Source organism: Haemorhous mexicanus, chromosome Z (assembly GCF_027477595.1).
Source record: "Haemorhous mexicanus isolate bHaeMex1 chromosome Z, bHaeMex1.pri, whole genome shotgun sequence".
In the NCBI taxonomy this organism is placed as follows: domain Eukaryota; kingdom Metazoa; phylum Chordata; class Aves; order Passeriformes; family Fringillidae; genus Haemorhous; species Haemorhous mexicanus.
Window position 1 is genome coordinate 88,026,116 of NC_082381.1, and position 21,782 is coordinate 88,047,897.

At 38.8% G+C, this 21,782-nt stretch overlaps 1 protein-coding gene across 3 annotated transcripts in view; it reads right to left on the minus strand.

The window, feature by feature from the left end:
- The window catches only part of SMAD2 (SMAD family member 2), a 50,105-nt gene that overhangs the window by 26,362 nt on the left and 1,961 nt on the right, over nucleotides 1-21,782 (minus strand). For all 3 annotated transcript variants that reach the window (XM_059873558.1, XM_059873557.1, XM_059873556.1), the window contains exon 2: nucleotides 12,412-12,702. In XM_059873558.1, coding sequence (XP_059729541.1) covers nucleotides 12,412-12,644 — 233 coding nt within the window. In that variant the 5' untranslated portion in view covers nucleotides 12,645-12,702. The remainder of the gene's footprint in view (nucleotides 1-12,411; nucleotides 12,703-21,782) is intronic.

A 21,782-nucleotide genomic window follows, 5' to 3' on the forward strand; every position in this document is an offset into this window, starting at 1 on the left:
ACAGAGGTGGTGTCAGAACTGAGAAATAAAAGGCATGCAGTGCAGCTCAGCCTCCTTCAATACTCAGCAGGGAGCTGGCCACAAGTCTTATGCTCAAAGACCAAAGATGTGGAGCATCCAAAATCAACCCACGGAAATCATGAGCTAACAGCTTTGCTGGGAAACTTGCCCTGCAGTTCCCTGCTCTCAACCAAACACCACAGCTTTCAGCAGCTCTGCATCTCACAAACACTGAAGCAGTCTAACTGGAGATAAGAAGAACCTAAGTCACACATTCCAAAACAACCATCAAAACCAATCACTCCTAGATGACCTGTATCTAGTGAAGATGACAATAGCACAATGGCAGCTCTCTAAAGACTAACCAAGGGGTGGAGGGAACCCAACAAAAACAAAACAAAACAAACAAAAAAAAGGAAAAAACCCCACACAACAAAACCAACAATAAAGAAAAACCTATTACCATGTGAACCTATAAACACTGAGGACGTGGATGTTTATGCTTTAAGATGGCATTATTGAACTGGTAACTTGGAATTCCTACACTGCTTTATTCATTACACTATTATAACCAATAAAGGTTTTCTAACTGCTGCAGTTTCACATCTTCAGAAACATAAACTACTCTGTGATAACATCAGGCAGTGGGTTACAATGACACCCAGTGCATTTTCACAGCTTAATGTTGTATCGTTCTTTACAGACCTGAAAATCAGAAATATCCAAGGACAAAGTACATGTATATGAAGACCTATCCATCACAATATTGGCTGATATATCCACAACAAATTGTTTTGTTAATAGCAGAAAAATCTCACAGAAGATCATACTCCCATCAGACATTAAAAAATGACCATTATCTCAAGTTCTCTAACCACTGTTAGTCATAGTAGGTGTGGAGAAAACTTTCCCCACAAGCTAACAGGTTCAGCTACCAAGCAAGGGCCAAGTCAAGTAATTTTTCTCGAGGAGTCCATCATCCTCCAAGTGGGTGAGTGGCTGATGCTACCACCTGTGTGGGCTGCTTTGCAGCTGACAGATAGCTGAGAAAACATGAGATGTTTTGATTAACCTTCTCAAACTACTCTGTATTTGTGACAGTGAAGGGGAGAGATTAGCCCTTCAAGTTAATTGTCCACAGTCCTCAAAAACGATGTTACCTTAGCAAAAAGATTACTCTTGCAACAACAGTTACAGGATCTTTAAATACCTCATTTCAAACTGAACTTTCCTCTGGACAGCCCCTATGAATTACACACCCATCTCAGAAACCCAAGAAGAAAAACAGAGGTTATATGCTATGAAATGCTCAATGCAGGCAGACCACCACAATTCCTGCTGCAGCCCAAGCCATGCACACCTGTTAGAAAACTGGTGAAGCAGAGAATGCACTGACCTTGATCTACATCCCAAACAACAGACTGTCTTTAAGAAAACATAAAGAAATACCAACTATTATATAGCTAAATTAGAAGGGTTTCCTGTAAGTAATTTCAAATGAAGTTTAAGTATGAGGCTTAGAGAAAGCTTCCCCAAGCAACACATTGTGGCTGAGAAATAATTGGTACTTGTGACATCACTTTTTGCCAAAAAAAATACAAAGTTATGTCTGACAATGCCCTCACTAACACTGACAATGACCATATTTCAAGATGAAAATAAAGAAAACTCATAACTAGCAAGGAAGCCATAAAAAGCCTTGAAGAGATACATTGCTCAGATAGAATAAATAAATAAAACATTATTTTTAAAATGCACTTTGCATGTTTGCTTAGATATTATATTACTTCATATGCTTTTCATAAGACACAATCAAAAAGGTAATAGCCAAGGTGCCTAACTAGAAGCCTCTACTCTCCTTAGGCCCAGAAGAGAACATGGGACCCTACAGCAGATACTGTCATCAGAAAACTGTTATATGCAGGAGACCTCTAGAATAAGAACTAAAGTTACTTCCTGAGCTTTGCTGACTAGAGCTTAGGCAGAAAGGATGTGTTAAGACCTTGGCCAAGTCCTGAAGTCTTTGACATCTTGCTCATGATCCACACCCACAACATGCATCTGAAGACTGTGCCCACAAGTGCTCTTGCCTCACATCCAATTGCTTAACAGGTAAAGCACTTTCCCAGGACATCCAACAGTTTCTTTTCCTCACTCCACCTACCAGAAGTCTACCCTGATCTACCACCACCTGCCCTCTGCTAAGGTGGCAGTTACCCTGCTCTCTTCTCTCTCTCTCTGTCCTACGGCAGCAAAAAACATGAGTTTTGAAGGCTCAAGGAACACTAACATTTAAGTTAACAAATACATGGATTTTACTGGGAGGAAAGCTGCTTAAATCCTTCTTGGAATGTCTGTGGTTGTTGGCTAAAACATCAAGGGGCTCTCAGAGGATCAACAAACACATCGGCACTCCACTCCAGTAAAAATGTCTTCCCATCAGCAAAAATAATTACAGAATTTTTAAATGACTGCCATTAATGCAGCTTGCACTAGGTAGAGCCCTTCTGTTTTCCTCCCATATTCATCTAATTGAGATATACACTGGAAGTAAATTTTTGGGTATTAACTGTGTTTAGACAAGATATCAATCTGCAAGACAGGTACATGGGACAAACAGAACATTCAAAATTAAAATGCAAAAGAAATGAAAAAGCATTTTTGTTATTGGTTTTGTGGAATTCATGATTATGGACACATGTGAATTCCTTTCCCTGGTACAGCTGTTCAGTTTATATTCAAGTTCCTCCCACAGCAGTAGAAGAGGATATTTATGACATACAGAGAGTAAAGAATTATCAGTGAGCTTGGGTGACTGGAGGCTGTGCTGCTGCAGGTTATGCAAACACTGCAAGGTTCAGAAGCCAGTCCTGAAAAATGTAGTTGGAGTCCATGAGACGAACATTTGAGTAGCCTATTAAAGACAAGGCTTTTTCAGCCAAACACCTGTCTCAAAAACCATTCCAAGCACAACTTTCTGTGCCACAAAGCTGCAAGATTCCACATCAGTTGGTACAAGCATTTCTTCATGTTCAAACCTTCAAAACTACAGCATGGGTTGAATATATTTCAAGTATTAGAGGAACTCAACTTGAAGCCTTCCACAAAACTAAGGGGAAGTAAAGATCAGTTCTGGGAGGTAACTCACTAACTGACCTAAACAGTAACTTTGAAATTCTGCATTTAAGCTACACTGAGTATGCTTCACTTGCACCAGGCTTTTCTCTATCCAGTACTCAAGAAAAGAACAAACCAAGCACTGAAAAAGGGGCCTGTCTACCTACAATTATGAGTGAAGATTCTAAGTGAAAATTCTCAGCTCTAGTTCTAAGACTTGCTTGTACATTTTGTAATGAAAAGCCACAGTTTGGATCTTTTCTGCACAAACGCTGAAGTCAGATTACTGTGCAGTACTTGTTCAAGGGGATTTCCCCAACCTCACTGTTCTTCTGCCAATTCTAAAGCATATGCAGCGAGATGTGAACTTACTCCAGCTCCCGATTGTTCTCTCGTATCCTGCCAGTCGGCTTCAAACAATGCAACATGACAGAAGCCAAAGAAAGCTGTTCATGATGAGACTATGGCATTGTACACAGTAAATTTTAGAAGCTTTCCACCAATCAGCAGTGCAACTCAGTCAGAGTAAGTGAAAAAAAAAAAAACAACCCCAAGAAGTAAACAAGACATGGGAAATTACTTTTATTAAATTAGCAGGTGTACATTACAAGTGGGATTAAATCAGTAGGGAACCTATTAAACAGCTATTTGTGTTCAAAGCTGCAGCAGTAAAGGAACTGCAGTATCTTGTTTAGCCTATAAATTCCTCCTAGCCCAACAGCCTGAGCAACATATTTGGGAAGTTTCTCACGTAAAATTGGGTGGGTTGTCATAAAACATTCACACTAGTGAAAACAACACTCAGGTGTTTTGCTACAGTAAAAAGAAAACTAAAGAAAACTAAAATGGCTGACTTCTACAGAAGAATATAATGAGGAGAGGAATCTTCACCACACTGAATAGCTGGCCAGCTATAAAGGCATAAGTTACCAGAGCAAGATAGGAATAGCTTAGCATAGACTGGGGCTGGGTAAAGACTGATTCCTTTATTGGAGAAAAAATAACAACTATTTATGAGATAATCTGGGGCTCAGTATTGACAATAAAGCACGATCAACAGATTTTTTTTGAGTGACTAATATGTCTTCTTAATGGCAGCATGAACAGTCAATATGCAGATATTACTCTTAGTCAGAGCTTTCTACCAGAACCTACTGTGCAGGTAAGTTGCTAAAGTAAACACAAGTTTACTTGTACTTATGCCCCAGCATCAGTTGTTAACCTGACAATTAACTGCAAATTGAAAATTAAAAAAAAAAAAAAAAAAACAATTAAAAAAAAAAAATCAAGCAAGCTGTAACACTTACTTTAACACTTCTTTTTGATTCAGACTTTTCCTGCTTCTTACCATTAAGGCAATCCTAATGAAGAGCAGCATCAACTTAAACAAAGAGCTTTCACAAATCCTAACCACTCACATTCTCATCCCCAAATTTGCTTTCACATCACTGACACTCCAACAGCAAAAAATACCTTAAGCTTACTCTCTAAACAATTAATATGACTTACAGCAGTGAAGGTGGCATTATTACAATCCTTAAAAAAATACAGCCCCACTTAGAGAGAGAAAAATAACAGCAAATTGGAAACTTAGGTTACCTGGGAAAAGGCAGGAAATCCAAGGCCAGAATCCACATTCCCCCAGCCTTTATCCAGAATTCCAGTTAGTATACAATGTAATCCTTAAAATTCAACATTTTTTCCTTCTGACTCGAGAGACAAGGTCCTTTGAACTATATAGCATTTTGCTACTTGCTAAATATTTTTTACATTTGTATTTTTACACATTGACCTAGCTCAAATGACATGCCAATACTCTCTGCTTGGCACACCAACTCTAACAAATTATGTGGGTAAGTCACATGGCTTCCTGAATTGCACGAGCTTAAAACTGGCAGCCCTAAGTATCTTTGTTTAATACTCTAAGACTTCCTTTTTCAGGATGACTTCATTGTAAGATGCTGTAACCTGAGCCATGCCTACACTAAAGCTTAACCTCAGCTACAGCAATTCAGTCCTCACCACCAGCCACAGCTGTGCCACAAAACAAGCTAACAGTTATGTTTAGTATTTGTAATTAAACCTCACTGAATTACACTTGAACACAATTGCTATTCTTAATTTCAGTAAAAAGTTCATCCCATTCCACCCTGGGCCATGGAGGGCCACCTTCCACTATTCCAGGTTGCTCCAAGCCCTGTCCAACCTGGTCTTGTACACTTCCAGGGATCCAAGGACAGCAACAGCTTCTCTGGGAAACCTGTGCCAAGGCCACCCCATCGTCACAGGGAACAATTCCTTCTCCATATCGCATCAAACTCTGCCCCCTCTGGCAGTGGGAAGCCATTTCCCGTGTCCTGTCACTCCAGGCCTCTGTCCAAAGTCCCTTTCTTGTAGTCCATTTAAGGCACCCGAAGAAGCTCTCAGGTATCCCTGAAGAGAGACTATTCCAGTAGGAAGTGGCAGTAGGGGAAAACAAAGCTATTAGAGGAAAAAAAAGCATTACCTTGTGCTCATATCAATCCTGCGTCCTACTCCACACATGAAATAAAGCAACATCATTAATCAAATAGGAGAAAACTAACAAAATCTGCTTTTAGGCTATAATGTGGGAATTATATTGAAAGGGTTATTAAAAGAAGGAATAGCAGTATTTAACATGATAACATTACCAACATTGCCATTTTAATTGCTAAACTCTAGTTTAGACATAAAGTTCCAGGGAGCCTTGAAGTTAAACCTCATGTGAATTTTTATTTCCCACTGTATGTCCATGCATCTAAAGGTGTTTTGCAGCCTAGAGTTTGAACATGTCATTTTACATAATTAGGACAGCATCCTTTTGTCTATAACCACATCCTTCAGTCTTTTACAGAGAAGAATATTTAAGTTCCACCATAATTATGAGACGCAGAATAAGGGCGGTTTGATTCTCCTGCTACACCTTTCCAATGAACACATCCAAAGTACTCACAGCACCAGATATCATAAGGAGGAGCACAAGATTATGAGGCTAATCTTGGCCAATATCCCTCAAAATCTCCGCTGTTTCTTGCCATACTTCCAGAAAAGATTTCTTTGGCTTTGTTCTAAAGAATGTTTTTATTGAAATTCCAACAAGAGAAAAACAGAGGGGGGTCTGCTTCATCCTCAGTAATCCTGTCATGAGAAAAGGGAGTCAGTTTATCAACAAACGATTTACAAGCATATTATTCCTGTAATCTCAACAAGAAAAATAGTACTTTAGTGAACTTTGAAGCATTGCTTAAATATCTATACATATTTTTGGAAGCTTAAGACATTCAACTATAGTTTTCATGCATCTTCATTTACATCTAACTGAACGCATCCAGACTGAGATACACTACATGGTTTGAGGACATTTTTTACATATTAAACTATGATTAAGAATAACTGTCCATCCCCAGCTTGAATAGTAAATTATCCCATCTCTGCTACAAACTATCAGAAAGTGCCAAGTTTTCTTTCTGGGAAAACACACTTCAACTCTGTCTGGATTGCAATGTTATTTTAGACTCTACTATGCCAACCCAAGTGCCTACCACTGTCCTCTTCACTAACTTGCTCATAGCTTAGCAGATGTTGGGAACTCTCCAAGAACAGTTTCCAGAGAAACTTCCCCTGCTCCCCAGTTTAATTGCTGAAATCACCCATGTCCTATGGCTTTAACCTGAGAAGGAACAAAGGACTACCTGTAGTGCTCTCCTCTGAAGTAACCTATTTTGGGGAAAGATATTAAAGCCTGAAAACAATCTATTCTAGAAGCTACATCAGCCTGACAACTCTGCTCTATTAGTGATCAAAAGCATTCCTAAAACTAGGTTAGTAGATGCAGCCATGTCATCACTTTCCTGACAAATATCCCCAAGAAATTTAAGAAAACATGCTAACTAGTAGAAGGTTTGACTTTTCAATAAAACTTTGCTCTTTACACCTAAATTTACTTTTTACTCAGTTATGTGAAGAAAAAGGCATCAAAAAAGCATAATTTTAAAAGATTTGTTTTCAAACAGCAGTTCCAGGCCAGTTTCCCCATCTTTGAACAGGGTATTTCTTTGCCCAGTGTACTCCTGCTGTTAACTCTTGTGTAGACACTGTGATCTGCACCCATAAGCTCCCCGTTCAGAGGCTCAGAGTACCTCACAAAGAGAGCCAACATCCAGAAAACAATTTTAACATGTGCCATAAGCCATGCCTAGGCCCCTTGTCTTATTCAGTAGGGAATGAGGAAAGGGCTGTGGGGCAAGCAACCAAAGGAATAACATTTATATAATAGAGAAACATACTTTCTTCAAAGGATTTTAATCTAGTCAAATGGCCTTGTTTTCATGCGTTTGACAAATTTTCATCAGATTCTGCAGTTTTAAAAGTATTGAAGCATTGCACAGTACATCAGAAGTACTGCAAAATTAAGATACACTGGATTAATTTCCTGGATACTTTAAGCAAGCCTAAGAGAAGTTGTGTCAATAGCATTATTCACTTTAGCATCAAGAGCAGTCTTTTAGGCTCACAAGGCACACGGATATTTATTTCACAAAAAATGCCCTAACCAAACAACAACCAAACCCAAAAACACTACAGCCTTCAGATGCAATCAATGCATGCTACTGTGTTTTTACATTTTTTAGGAAAGAATATCAGAAAGGTATTCTGAATGCAATGCTTAAATAACAACACCTTATTTCCCCAAAAAATCAGGGTATAACCAATTCCATGGGAGCAGTTAAAAAAATTACCAGCCTTTACTATTAGATGAAGTGAAAACCATACAAGTATGGCTTTAAAATTTTTGAAATATTACTACTTCTTCCTAAAAAACTCAAAGCACCATCAACGTTAATGAAGTTGATCAGTAATTCCAACCAATCACTTCCTTTCTAACTGTGTGCTTCACATTCCCAACACTCTCTCACTATCTTCCACATACCCAAAACCATGGAATCCATTGTAGGGTTTTCTCTTTGATTCTGAATAGTTCAAAAATTCAGAATTCAGCTCATATTGGAAGCAGAAGCCAGGTGCTTTAGAAATCTAACTAGGGACTGCAAATTCCATAGACCATCTACATTCTTACTCTCACTCTCTAAGTCAAAATTGGGAAGCTGCAAAAAAACAAGCAAGAATAAGCTTCTAAAAACCATGGCACAGAGAAACTCTCCTCATGTAAAACATGAGGAATGGAAAGCACATGTAAGACCAGATAATACTAAAACTCCAGGCAAAGCAGGCTGAAGGGCAAGAGCATGGCAAGAGTATTAGCCCTTGCTCTGCTCTGGAAGCAACTGCTGCGTTTCACCTGGGACTCTGAGGCACCTGCATGGTGCCAACACCCCAGCAGAGACTCTCTGAACTACTACTTCAAAAAGCTGGGTTTTTAAACCTTTCTTCAGCCAAAAATCTGTCAGAGTGCTCTCCATCAACTTTCAACATTGCTCTACTTTTGTGATGCAATTTAATACAAAGCAGCAGTAAAATTTATCTCTTCTGCAAGAACTAAGGCCACCAATTAAAGCTGAGAGTCAAGTGTTAACTACAGTTCCACATACAGTATCAAAACCAACTATACATAATAATTGTAATATGACTACTGCTATTAATGTCAACAAAAATTTGTCCAAATTCAGTGCTTCCCTTCCCTCAGGTTTTGGTTTGGTTTTGTTTTTTTAAATGTATTTCCAGTTTTGAAAATAAAGGAATTACAACAGTCCAGGTCAATATTATTCCAAACCTGACCCAACCAAACTCTTTTTACTAGTTGTACATTATAAGGCACTTTACAAAAGCAACTGTTTTGTGGTCCCATTTAAAAGAAGCAGAAATAAGGCATGAAGCATATCTGTACTCTTTTTAAGACAGAAGAATGACTCAGCTGATCACACCAATATACTGGGATGCTGAAACTAGTTGTGTTTTCATACTTTAGATTCCAACTCTCTGCGCTGTTACCACTGAAACAACTTTTTAAATAACAAATATAAGACTATATGCCAGACTATATGCCAAAGATATGACAATATGCCAGCTGATTATTTACTACATGGCATGGTTTGGTTTGTTAAATGCTTGGATTTCAGCCTCCACTAGTTACAAAGCATTTATGGACTTGGTTTTGAGGAACCAGGTCTAGTGGAAGATGCCTCTGCACATGGCCATGGCAGGGGAGTTGGAGCTAGATGATTTTTAAGGTTCCCTTCAACTCAAACTAATCTAGGATTCTGAGATTCAAAAGAATAATCCAGCTAGGAAGGAAGAAACTGCTCCATTAGAAGAAGGATGCTCACAATGTTTCTCTACTGACTGCATCTTCTGCCCACATCAAAACTGCATGAGAGAGCATGAAGACAAGCTCTTAAATACCACCAAATTAATTTTGTATTTTAGAAAAGTGAACTCACGTGCCAACATTTAGTTTCAGAATACACAAGGATTATGTGATTAGAATCCCACTGGCTTGCTGGGAGGATTCAGCAAGATAACTACAAATTACTTAGAGGGCTAGTGTCAAAAGGACCTCTGTACTTATTTAGCCTCTGCTCTAGATTACTGACCCACTTATGAAGAGCTAAGCAGTCCTGCTGTGCAATGCCAACACCCACTCCATCTGTTTGCTTCTGCTTTCTCAGAACCTCCATTAGTCTCGTAAGAAGTTGTGTTAATTACCACATGAGCAGCTTTTGTATAGTACACAGAGGATCAGCTTCCCTTAGTGTGCAGTCACCTTGACAAACAGCACAGGAGCAGAATAAACCTGATTCAGCACAATTATCAATGGCACACAGTAAGAAATGCAGATTTCTGAGTAGGTGATTTAATACAACTTTTGTTCAAGCTGCTTCTCAGCTTTGTGAAAAGTCTGTGGGAGTTTGGAAGCTTTAGTTTTCAATGATGAAAAAGTATACTATAGTTAAACACTGTATCAAACCGCTGGAAATCTCCCAGGGGACCAGAAACTTGTGAAACTGCAACTGAAACTTTTTTTTAAGGAATAATGCAACAGTGACAAACAGAAGCATCCCAGGACAGTTGTGGATATCTGCACCAAATTAAAAACAGTAGTAAGTAAAACTAAAGCTAACTAAAAAAACCAACACACACAAAAACCCTCCCTGAGCAGAACAACATTTGGAAAGCTAGCCCAGCTGTCACATCAGAACTGCATCTCAGCAGCTTGGCACCACAAACTTCCTGCTGACTAGTAAGGAAAAAAGTTTCAAATTCAGCATTTTATTATTTATCCCTGCTGATCTGCAGATCTTTAAGACATTCATTAAACTGGGGCTCAAGCAGTGGTTTCATTAACTTACTAAATCCAAGAACAGAATCTCCAAGAAGTCATTACAGTACGGAGTTGACATTCATTATTTCTTGGGAACCCAAACTACTGCTGTCAAAGTGAAATAGTATCAACAATACAAAACCCAGCTATGAAATTTAAAAATTCTGTATGGCACTGCTGGCAGCCCTGATATCACCCTGCCCCTTAGAGCCAACACGATTTTTTAATTTAAAATTAAGCCCTGTATAATAGCTAATACAAACTGACTTATGCCTGAGGTACTCAAGAGGAGTGAAATCCAGGTCCAGTTCTTTCTACAGCTGAGTGGAGGACAGAGAACAGCAAGAACTGCTAGTCACAGAATATTTGTATTCCATTTTAAAGAATTATTTATTGTGTCCACTTTAGCACAAAAGGTCACACAAGCATACTCTACTATGAGTAGACCAGAGTCTACTCAAAAATAATGATGAATTAGAATACTGTTTGTATCTTCTAATAAAATTCATTGTAGACATCTATTTTTCTGAAATAGCAATATCTACTCCTCCAGTATCCCTGCAGGAGGGCACTATAAAATCTAAGAGCTCTAGAACCTAGGTACACATTTTTAGATCAAGTGTGTTTGATTTGTGTCATATGAAACAACTTCCAATTAAGCACCTCACCTCAGTCTCAGTAAAGACTCGCTAAATACACAGAGTCATCTCAAGAAACATAAAACCTTACAGGCTCCAATCTTAGTCTGCTAAGACAAGAAAGCACTTATATTTTTTAATCTATTGTTTCCATCTGGCAAAAGGAAGAAAGCAGAAGGCAAAACCAGAAATTTTTGGGTATGTTCTAGGGAAAAAAATACAAGCAGAGGGCAGCATTAGAAACAAAATATGAAGAGAAAAGAGAAAAATAAGAATTAAAATAGTCATTTATTCAGGGTATACTCATGACTTTCCCAGATAGCTGTGTCAAATCAAAAACAGAATGCTGAAACCATTATCAGATAACAGCTACAACACGTTTGATATATGGAATCATTAGTGACACCAGTCAAATCTAGCTTGCACTATGATTAATACAAAGTTTAAAAGTAACTAGGATGAATGCGCTAATACAGAAATGAAGTTCATACACCAGATGTAGTTCCTCTCCCCTATAAATAATTCTAGTGTCAAGTGAAAAGTGAAATTCTCTTAACATTTTCAGGGAAAAACACACCTGTGAAATTATTTGATACTTCTGTCCCACAATGAGCTTGCCCAGGCACCCCAGTGGGATTTCAGTGCAACATTAATCAGGAGCAGACTGCATTATACTTACAAACATAACCCTTGCTCTCGCACAGCAGTTGCTATGAATTAAGCTGGGAAAGTCAAAGGGGTAGAATGCAAGTTGTTCATCTAAATCTTTACATTATCAGAATAGCAGTTCTAGAAACACCCCAAGTTAAGTAAAAAATGTTTTCATTAAACAAAAACAATAATTACACTAAATAAACTGGTCTTCAGACAACTGCCTCCGAAGATAAAATTTCCCTTCAAAAGGGAAAATGGAGGCAGCTTGTGGCATTTAAACTAGCAGATACAACTGAAAATAATTAGATTACTGAAGAGTTGACCAAGGAAAAACTAGTCTTTTGGTATGTTTTCAAGTAAAAGTGTTGGCTCAAGCATGCCCCCCTCCCCAAGTATAGACAGGGTTATTAAAACAAAGCATAAGGCAGTGCTAACTAACAAGACCAGCATTAGATATCATCAGAATACACAAAAACAGGATCCTACATGTCAATGAAAACTGAAATGTAACGAAATTGTGACTTCCCAAAGCATGTGATGCCATTATAAGCAAGCACTGTATTAATCCAATAGAGGTTTTAAATCATTTTAAAGAATCAAAAGCATGCAACTATTTTTTAGTCATTTGTTCACAGAAGGTCTGAGCATCCATTTAGGAATTTCCTAAGTGGCTATAACAATTTCAAATACAATAGCACTTACCTTGGTATTGTTACACATTTTGTATTGCAATTCTGAGTGGTAATTGCCTTCTCCAGCTCATCCAGCTGTCCGGTTTTCTTTAGCTTCTTGACCAAGCTTTTCACTGCTTTCTCACACCACTTCTCCTCCTGACCATTCTGCTCACCACCACCAGCCCCTGCAGTGCCACCAGCAGATTTTTTCCACCCCAGAAGTCTCTTCACAACTGGTGGAGTGAATGGCAATATGGACATGACTTTCACCAGACAAGACACTCAGCAGGCAGTGAATCGGAGATTCCCCCCTAGATCCCTAAAAACACAAACCAAAACAAGAGACACGTTAGCACTGAGGTTGCACATGAAACAAATACGTGTCTGCCTTAGGACCTTTCACTGCCAAATGCCACAGGATACTGCATCCCAAGGGAAAAAAAAAAAAAAAAAAAAGAAATAGCTCAGAAGTAGTCTGATGAAGCAGTCTGTATCACAGTTAGGTACTTCATCAATAAAGATCAAGTTTCCTGTAGACTCTTCAACAGCTAACACAGCCCAAGACTACTACTGGAATAGAAAATTAATTTTTTTCTCAAGTCTTTCCCAACTAAAGCAAATTTTACCAAATACAGAAGGTAACTTAAGCCTAGATTTGTACTAGGCTAGCTGGTTTAAGTAATTTATTAACATTTTCCCCAAGTGATTGACAAATTGCATACCTATATATGCATGTTCTGCCCATCTCCAAATTAATTTAGCAGATGAAATTGTGTTCAGAAGGTGATTTAGTCATTATGGCTTGACAGAAACCTTCCAACAGCCAGCCATTTCACAAACCTTTTTTCATTTTGTCATGTTTTAAATAACTACCTTTTTTTTTTTTTACATGGGGGGGACCAATTTCAAATTCCCCCTAAGTCAAGTAATAAGCCTGTTCCCCTCTAAAATTCAATGGCCTACAGATAATAAATCCTCTCAAATGGCAGCCCTTAAAATCAATGCTTTCAAAATTCACTAAAGGAACAGTTAGAATCTTAGTTAGTAGGCATCGGGGTAGTAGAACTGTCTGTTTTCAATTTTAAAAGCCTTTCATTCAGTATAACTACCTGATCAGGATATTAATATAAAATGAAATATTAAAAAGTATGCTGAAACTGGAGCTATGTTTAGCATTCACTGCAATATGCACTTCAAATCAGTTAAAAGAGAAATGATAGCCACTTAGAAAAAAGCATCTTGCTTTTGCAGCTTCCATTAGGCTGGTTTTAGGCATTAAAATAAAATACCTGAAATCAACAGGCAGACAGTTGTTAGAAATTGCTCAAGGACATTAATGGTCCTATGGATGGAAACACAGCTTTGAAGTCAAAAATGATCCCATTTCCAGGCAGCAAATGGGTATTTGAACTCCAGAAAGTTCCCATATTCCCAAGCCCTGTAAGTTAGTTCAGTCAGCTGAAAATACCTTGTTTTAGCTAAAAGCTAACGCTACCTTCAGGTTATCTGATTGGAGCTTTGAAGGCAGCTTACGTGCCTCTCCAACCTGTACAGGCACACTCCCCACATCTATCCAAAATATACCAACTTCATCTTACTGAAGTCTCCTGCCTGCACAACAGCATGATCCAAGATACTTCAGGCTACAGCATTCATGGCTAATTTATGCCTTGTCACATTTTTGCAGTTTCAGTGAGGGCCAAGTTAACAAACACTAGATTATATTCTACAGGTAATTTAAAACATAACTTTGCAACTTCCACAAAACAGAACATTCATTAGGCATGACATTTCAGTTTCAAATAAATTACACCTCCATAAACCAGCTTCTCAGAGCACCCAAAAATATGACAGAAGCAAGCAAAGTAGTTTTCTGGGGTCAAGGAGACAGAGGTTCTAATTAACAGGGAGTTAGAGCAACACTGATAATTTTATGCAAGCCATTGAAAATATTCCATCCTATATCACAGATTCACTGAGTGTTTTGGGAAGGTACTGTTAAAAATCACCTTGTTGCACCTTCTATCATGGGCAGGGACACCTTCCCCTATCCCAGGCTGCTCAGACCTCCATCCAACCTGGCCTGCAACACCTTCCAGGGATGGGGCAAATACAACTTCTCTGGGCAACCTGTGCCGGGACCTAACCACCTTCAGAGGCAAGAATTTCTTCCTTATACTCAATCCAGATCAACCCTCACTGAGTTTTAAACTGTTGCACATTTTTTGTCTGTAGAGGCCCTGGTAAAAAGATAAAACATTCATTTTCACACAAGACTATAAAGAAATCTTCTTCTTCCAGAATCATTAAATTATTACTGAATTGTCCCCAATAACTCCAACTGAAATTTTGCTGAGCATTGCATTGGAGGCCTGGCTACAGCAAACAAGAAAAATAAAAGTGAATTGACAACATTTTTTAATGAAACACTGACTCAGACACTCAAGGTCCAGTATGAAAAGGAGTCAAGCCAACACAACAGCTTTTTGCCACAGGAAGCCCAGTTCTCCTTCCTTTCCTTTCTGTGGTACCACCACCTCAGCACCAGTGCTAATGCTCTTCCACAGAAATTCAGCTAGGTAAGAGTAAAAACCCATCCATTTTCTGGGGTTTCTGCCAAGATAGCTCTCTTTCAAGCTAAAAAAACTGCTCACACATGGTACTGATGTACTACAAGTGATGTCAGATGAATTACAGGAGTGTGGAAAGAGAACTCCAGCCCCAGACTTCAAGTGCAGCACTAGTGTTGACTGCATAGCTGGAAATGTGCTTTAATTTAAATCATTTATTTTGGTGACAAAGCCAAATTAAGCAGCCTGATATGTTCTGAACCATTTGAGGGCCTGGCAGTGAGACACATTAGACTCCTAATGAGTACACCAAGCAGCTTCAAAGATTACACAGGCAGGCTTGCAGGGCCTCCACTGGTTGAAGAATCACACTGGGTTTCTAAAGCAAGGAGCAGCAGCCACCAGGAGCTTTATAAAAATACTTCAGCCTTTGAGCAAGGCCAGCACTGGGTGCTTCAGAGGCACACACAAGAAATTCAGAAAGACTGAACAAAGGAGACAACCTCTTAGGCTTTTAAGACTTTGTTTCAAAGAGCAGCAATTGATGTATAATATCTAAATATTAAATTCAGGGCTGACAGATGTAGGCAATCAAGTACCACTATCATTGCTGATCCATACACCAATTCTCATCCTTATCTGAATATTTTCTGTTCTTTAGCTTCAAATTTGACACCTTTCAGTGCCACATAATACTCCTTTGACTGTCAGCCTCATAAAACACAGACTTCAGAAAGGTCTCATTTATCACCAAGGCGGTAAATAGCCTCTTTTGGAGCCTATTCTTCCAGGCCCTCCAAACATTCTCAATGCTTTTATCCAATTTTTCAGCTTTTAATACTCCCTGTGATGAGGTGCTCAATTTTGCAGTATTCTCTCCCCTAACAATGAAATAAAATTTTCTGTATTCTCTGGTGGTTTGGTGTTTCTTTAATAAAGATTTGCCTTTCTGCTTCAAATGCACATTGAGTAACTTAAATCCTGGAGCATGAAAGAATTTAGAAATTCCATACATTTCATTTGAACCCTCTCTTTATTTTGACATACTCAGAGGGAAATAAATTTTTAAAAAAATTTCTTTTTACATTTCCAAATGACTGTCAGCTCAGACCTAACTAATCAAAAATTTCCAGATACTACACTTAATTTTATACAGTTGCTTTACAGATGTGAGCTCATCCAGCTTCTGCAGAAGATGTCAGAAAGCACAAATTTACATGTTACCTCCATAAAAATAAACTGTAAAAAACCCAAAAGACGGAGATACATTTAAAGAGCCCTTTCTAACAATGGTTCTTTGCAGCTTAGCAGCTATTTAACCAAAACACAACATACATCATAGCTGCAGACTAGGAGTCTGGGAGGCTTAAACTAACTTCTTCCTTCTAGCTATTGTTTTGCCATGTCAGTGATTTGCCAGGAGTTATCAATAAGAACTTCAGTAAGTTATTCCAGTAGCGACCCTGTATCTTTCAAAGGGTGAGCAGAGAGAATGTGACACAAGTAGGACAGGGACTTCATTCAGCTTAATACTTCAGCCTATTGTGAAGAGTACTCACATGAGAGTATTTCAGCCAGCTTAATTTATGAAGAAAAGGCACTCTGCTCCAAGCCTAGAGAAGATAGTGCAAAATGCAAGACACGAGTGGGCTGAATTATGAGCAATTTGGATAAATAGAGATTTTGCAATGAAAAAGTAGCCATGGTGCATCCAGCCTAGTGCTTCAACAGCTCCTAAGGTGGCAAAAGGACGTGCTAGTCAAGGAAAGCATGTGAACCTGGCTGTATTCTACAGTCCACTCTCCTCATAATCCTTCAGCAATATAAACTGTTACAAAATTAAAGGCTACATTGCTACTTACTCCCACCAGAAGCAATTTATGGACTTCCTGTCCACAAATCCATCTAACCACCTTTTGAACATGCCTTCACAACCTCTTGTGGCAGACTGCACTAGTATTTAAGTGCCCACTGTTAAAAGAACTACTTCTAGTAATTTAATTTATTCCCTTCCAAGTTTCAGAAAGTCACTCTTGTTCTACCACTGAAAACTCTGCTGAAGAATGAAGAACTACTTGCATTCATCTGGTCTGCAAGCTTCATAACTTTGTACACTTGAATCACGTACCTCCCTCAAATAAGAGGGCTCTCAGCCTCTCCTCACAAAGAAACTATCTGAACACAGCTCACAGTTTGGGACGTTCCCCTGGACAGAAGCCAAGCCTGAAAGCTTTACTTCTTCCATTAAATTAACTACAAGTACTTGAAGACACTGTATAAGGACTAATTTAAGGACCACAGAAAAAAATTGTATCAGCCTAACGTTATCTTTGCACTTATCCCTTTTGTCATATTATCCTAAAGCTCTCAACATTACAACTTAAATATAAAGTACAAAGACAGAAATTTACATCTCATGAGGAACTGGAGATAGAAGGCAGGGTGCACATGTCTGCTGCAGAACATCTGTCAGGAGCTCAAATAAATGTAAGGATCCCCAGACCTGCATTAGGTTCTAATTGTACCCACCCAGATGGTTATCAGAAACATCTTGTTTACACCATTGGGTTTAGGAGTCACTGTTAAAGCTCATTTTTGACCAGCAAATCCCATTTCTATTCATCAATTATAACTTTTACCTTCAAATGGATACAGTAATAGAAGCAGCTTTGATCTCTTAAAGAACAATAATTGCATACACTGCCACTGCTGACACTTGCCTCTTGATAAAAACATTCCTCTAGATTTTTGCCTGGTACATATTCTTCATCCACTAAAAAAAAAATTAAAACATGATCTTTACCAATGCTGCAAGAAACAATTCCACATTGTTAAAATGGCCTCAGATTAACTACATGCTGAATATGTAACATCTTCTCTTACTTGAAGTGGTTTTTTGTAATTCCCTTGTCTTTTACAGCCAACCTCCTCAACAAACTGAGTACACACAGCCTTTGCTTTTAAAAGGAGCTCAGATGTGCTTCACAAGCACTGACTCTTTACACCATGACCCCTCTGCTCTCTTCTGCTGAGGCAAAATGGCCTGGCCTAAATCTGATCTTTTCTTCCTTCCTGTGCACTACTTCCAATATTCACTACAAGACACCAAGATTCAGGGACTTTGTGAGTGACTGTAGGGAGATTTTCAAGATCCTTTTCCAAGCCCAACTGTAGCTGAATTAGAAGTACCAAGTCAGCACTGTGTTCCACAGCAGAAAACTTCCATTTCAGCCCTTTCCATCCCAAGTCCATCTCTGGACTGTGCCTTCAAACTGCAGCTATGGATACTCAAGGGAGTACTCATTGTTACCCAGAAAGGTACAAAAGTTCCTTTAGATTGCTGGAACACAAAGAGCATGTGCTGTTACTCCCAACAGATTAAGACTGGAAGAGCTACAAATTGCCTAACTTTGGTGGTATTTGTTTCATCTCTGCCCCCGCAGCATATCTCTGCTCCCTGATGCACACATGTTTCTATAGTTGGTCAAACAGTGTCATAGTTGGCAACTTCTAAAGTCAAAGTTTGAGTCATGTCTACTATTATTCCATTCTACTGTGGTTCTCTGGAACAAGTATTAAATATTAAGCCCATGATCCCAGCAATAACTAAGCATAAAAGATGAAGAAAACCTTAAGGGCAGCATACTAGCAGACTAAAATCTTCAAGGGAAATTTTCCTTTCCTGAGTGTCTGGAACATACTATAAACACACTGGTGCTACCAAAAATATCAAGTGATTTCTGGCTAATTTATTCTAAAGACTTATGCAACATATTTCATATCAGTCTGCTTATTCATCTTTAACTTGAAATAAAGAAATCTGATCTCTCCTGGTTTTACTAGAAGTATTCTGTCTTAGAAGAATTTGATTTGCAAGAGCTCTTCTGAAATAAAGAGGACAGAAGTTAAGCTCCTGAGGAAAGAAGATCGAGGAAAATAATTTGTGGTATTTGAGAGAAAGTCTACAAGCTCATTTCCTCCCTATTTCAGTCCCATTTTTGGGATTTTTTTAAAGGCAATGTTTTTTTCATTAATTCTGGAATCTGGAAAAGATTCTTTATCAATTTCACCAAGCACACAACATGCACCTGAATTCAGTATGAATTTCAAACTAAAAGTCAATCTTTTATATTTGAGACAGAATACACTTTAGCTTAAATCACTCAGTGGAAAGGACAAGGGGCATCTATCGCACCCACTACTCCTCCAAAAAATGCCTTTCAAGATTCCAGAGGGGCTAACTCTTTCATTTCCTACAAACAGACACCTGGTTTTGTGGCACCTTTCTGAAGAACCACCAAAAGAAAAAGTGATATGGTGCTCATTCTTATGACTCATTCATTCACACTCAGCTCAGAGTAGGGCAGTATTCCCTTACTGGGGCTGGGTGATAGGGTTTGTTTTGGTTTTTTCCTTTGGAAGGGGAGTTCAGCCCCACTGAGTAATGCCCTCAGACTTTAGTTTAGCTTTTCACCAATTAGCCCAGTAGGGGAGGTGGCTCTGGAGAGCTCCCATCCCAAGAAGTTCTGGCCAGCAAGACCAAGGTCCTGGTTCTGCTTTGACACAGGCTGATGAAGTTCAAGACATGATGCTTGTGACCTTGGAGGGAAGGAGGAGCAAAGGGATTTCCTCCTCTGGGCCAGCTTTAGAGTGAGAAATTGAAACACGCCTATACAGAGACTCAATTTACACATATTTTTAAGTTTACCACACTCTAGTATTGCAATGCATCGTGAAAGTCTACATAACTGTACTCATTGAAAACATAGTTACTCACCTATTATGACTGTGTGTCTATCTCCCTCACTCCATGAAGTCTTTTTATGAATCAAATGAAAAAACTCAAATTTCTTATATACAGAACTAAACAAGCATGATCATGATCTTAAAAAAGCTTAGGAAGCTGGATTTTTCTTCAATTACTAAAGGCCACCTTAAATTGCAGCCAATGCAGTAATGAAAAGGTGTATTGCTGTTAAAAAATCAGCACTCCATCTAACACATGCACTCATGGCATACTAAAATTGCCTGCAACAGGAGACATGAGAAGGAAGAGTTGCTAATTTTATTGACCTTTGATTGAACTACTGTAGGGCCTAATGTATTTTAGCAACTCTCCTAAAACTGCAGAAGAGGAAAAGTACCACAACTGTAGTTGGCCAATCCACCTGTCTCTACAAAGACGCAAAGTTCTTCCACTTATTCAGTATTAAGAACAACATCAGAGTACTGTGTCTTAAAACTCAAAGGACATTAACAGCCCCAGAAAAGCAGTGACTAAGCAAAACACAGCAGTTTAAGCCCTTCTCACCTCATTAATTTTAACTAAAATTTTCCATGTGCAACAGGCAAGTGTCAGCTTCATTATTTTAGAAAATAAATACTCCTGGGCTAAATTTGACAGGAATATTCACAGAGCTGTTATCAGTTACCTAGGTACCTGTTTCAGTTTATAGCTTAGCAGCTCTTTAACTTTGTTAAAGCCCAAACAATTGCATTTAACAATTAGTTAATGCGAGTTCACTTTCAATAGAGGCCTAGTGCTCCTCAGACAAGCCAGCCCCCCACCCTCTTGATAAGCAAAGTTCCATTATGTTATGTATCTGATGTTAATCTCCTATTGCTCCAGGGTTTTAAACCAAGCTCGAGCCCCAGACTAAACTGATGGGAGACTCAGGAGCTCCCCTCTTGCAGTCTCTGCTTGGTCTTCCTTCACACCGTGGCTGTCAAACACACAGAGTAAAAAGTCATCTGGAATGAAGGCTTACTGTTTGCAATGGAGTTTCTGTTACTGGAAGTGGAGAGGAATGTTTAGGAAAGTTTTCTGCAGTAGCCAATTTCTTCTAGCCCAGAGAGTATTGAGCTCAGGGCTGCCTGTACTCTCCATTCTATTACAAAAAACTAATCCCATCGCATGACCTGCAGCAATTCAGTTTAACAAATCAACAATTACAAATATTTTGGCAAAGTAAGCTTAGGTATTGTTTGCCTCTCGGCACAGTTCACAACCAGTTTATGGCTTTATGATAAAAGTCATTAAATCCAATCTGAAAAGCAGAATTTACAGCTCACTTAGCAAGTCAGGCCCATAAATGGATGCTTTCAATTACAGGGCATTTACATGCACAACCATTAAGGCAGCACTGAATACATTTGAAAACTCTGGAATACTTTTTATAATAATTAAAACTTTGCGTACTGTTCTTTATACAAACAAAACTTAGGAATTTGCTTCAGTCTCAAGCAGAGCTCAGATTCATTGTTACCCAGAACATACTACAAAGCCTGTTCTCCCAGTACTTTTGTGGGAAAGGGATTAGAGAGATGGAAACAAGGTTTGTTTTTTAAAGTTGCCCTCAGTAGCAGGGAGGGTTTTTTGAGCTCCAATAAACTCAATTATATCAACTGGTGCTCAAGACTTCTGAAAGATCAAGTGGAACAGGAAGATGGAGGAGGACCCAGAGAGAGCCTTTCATTTGGAGATTCACTGTGCAATTCCAGGGTATTTGATTTTGTCGGTCAATCTAGCTGCTGGGTGGAAGGAAACAAGAGAACAGTTCAGAGACCAAATCTTTAACCTCATTTTTTCAATTGCTTCAATTGTTCTGTTTCTTTTACTGTTAAACAAAACCTCAGGAAAGCTGATGAATTCTTCTCCAAGGTTCTATCATGCACATCCAGCCTCTTCAATAAAAAAAACTGGATCTTCAAACACTTACACTCCTTTTGTTGACTGTCTGTGTATCTGACCCACACAACTGCAGAACAACAATCAGCTGCCAGGTTACTCTTTTCAACACCCCAATATGCTGTTCAACATATGCTCAGA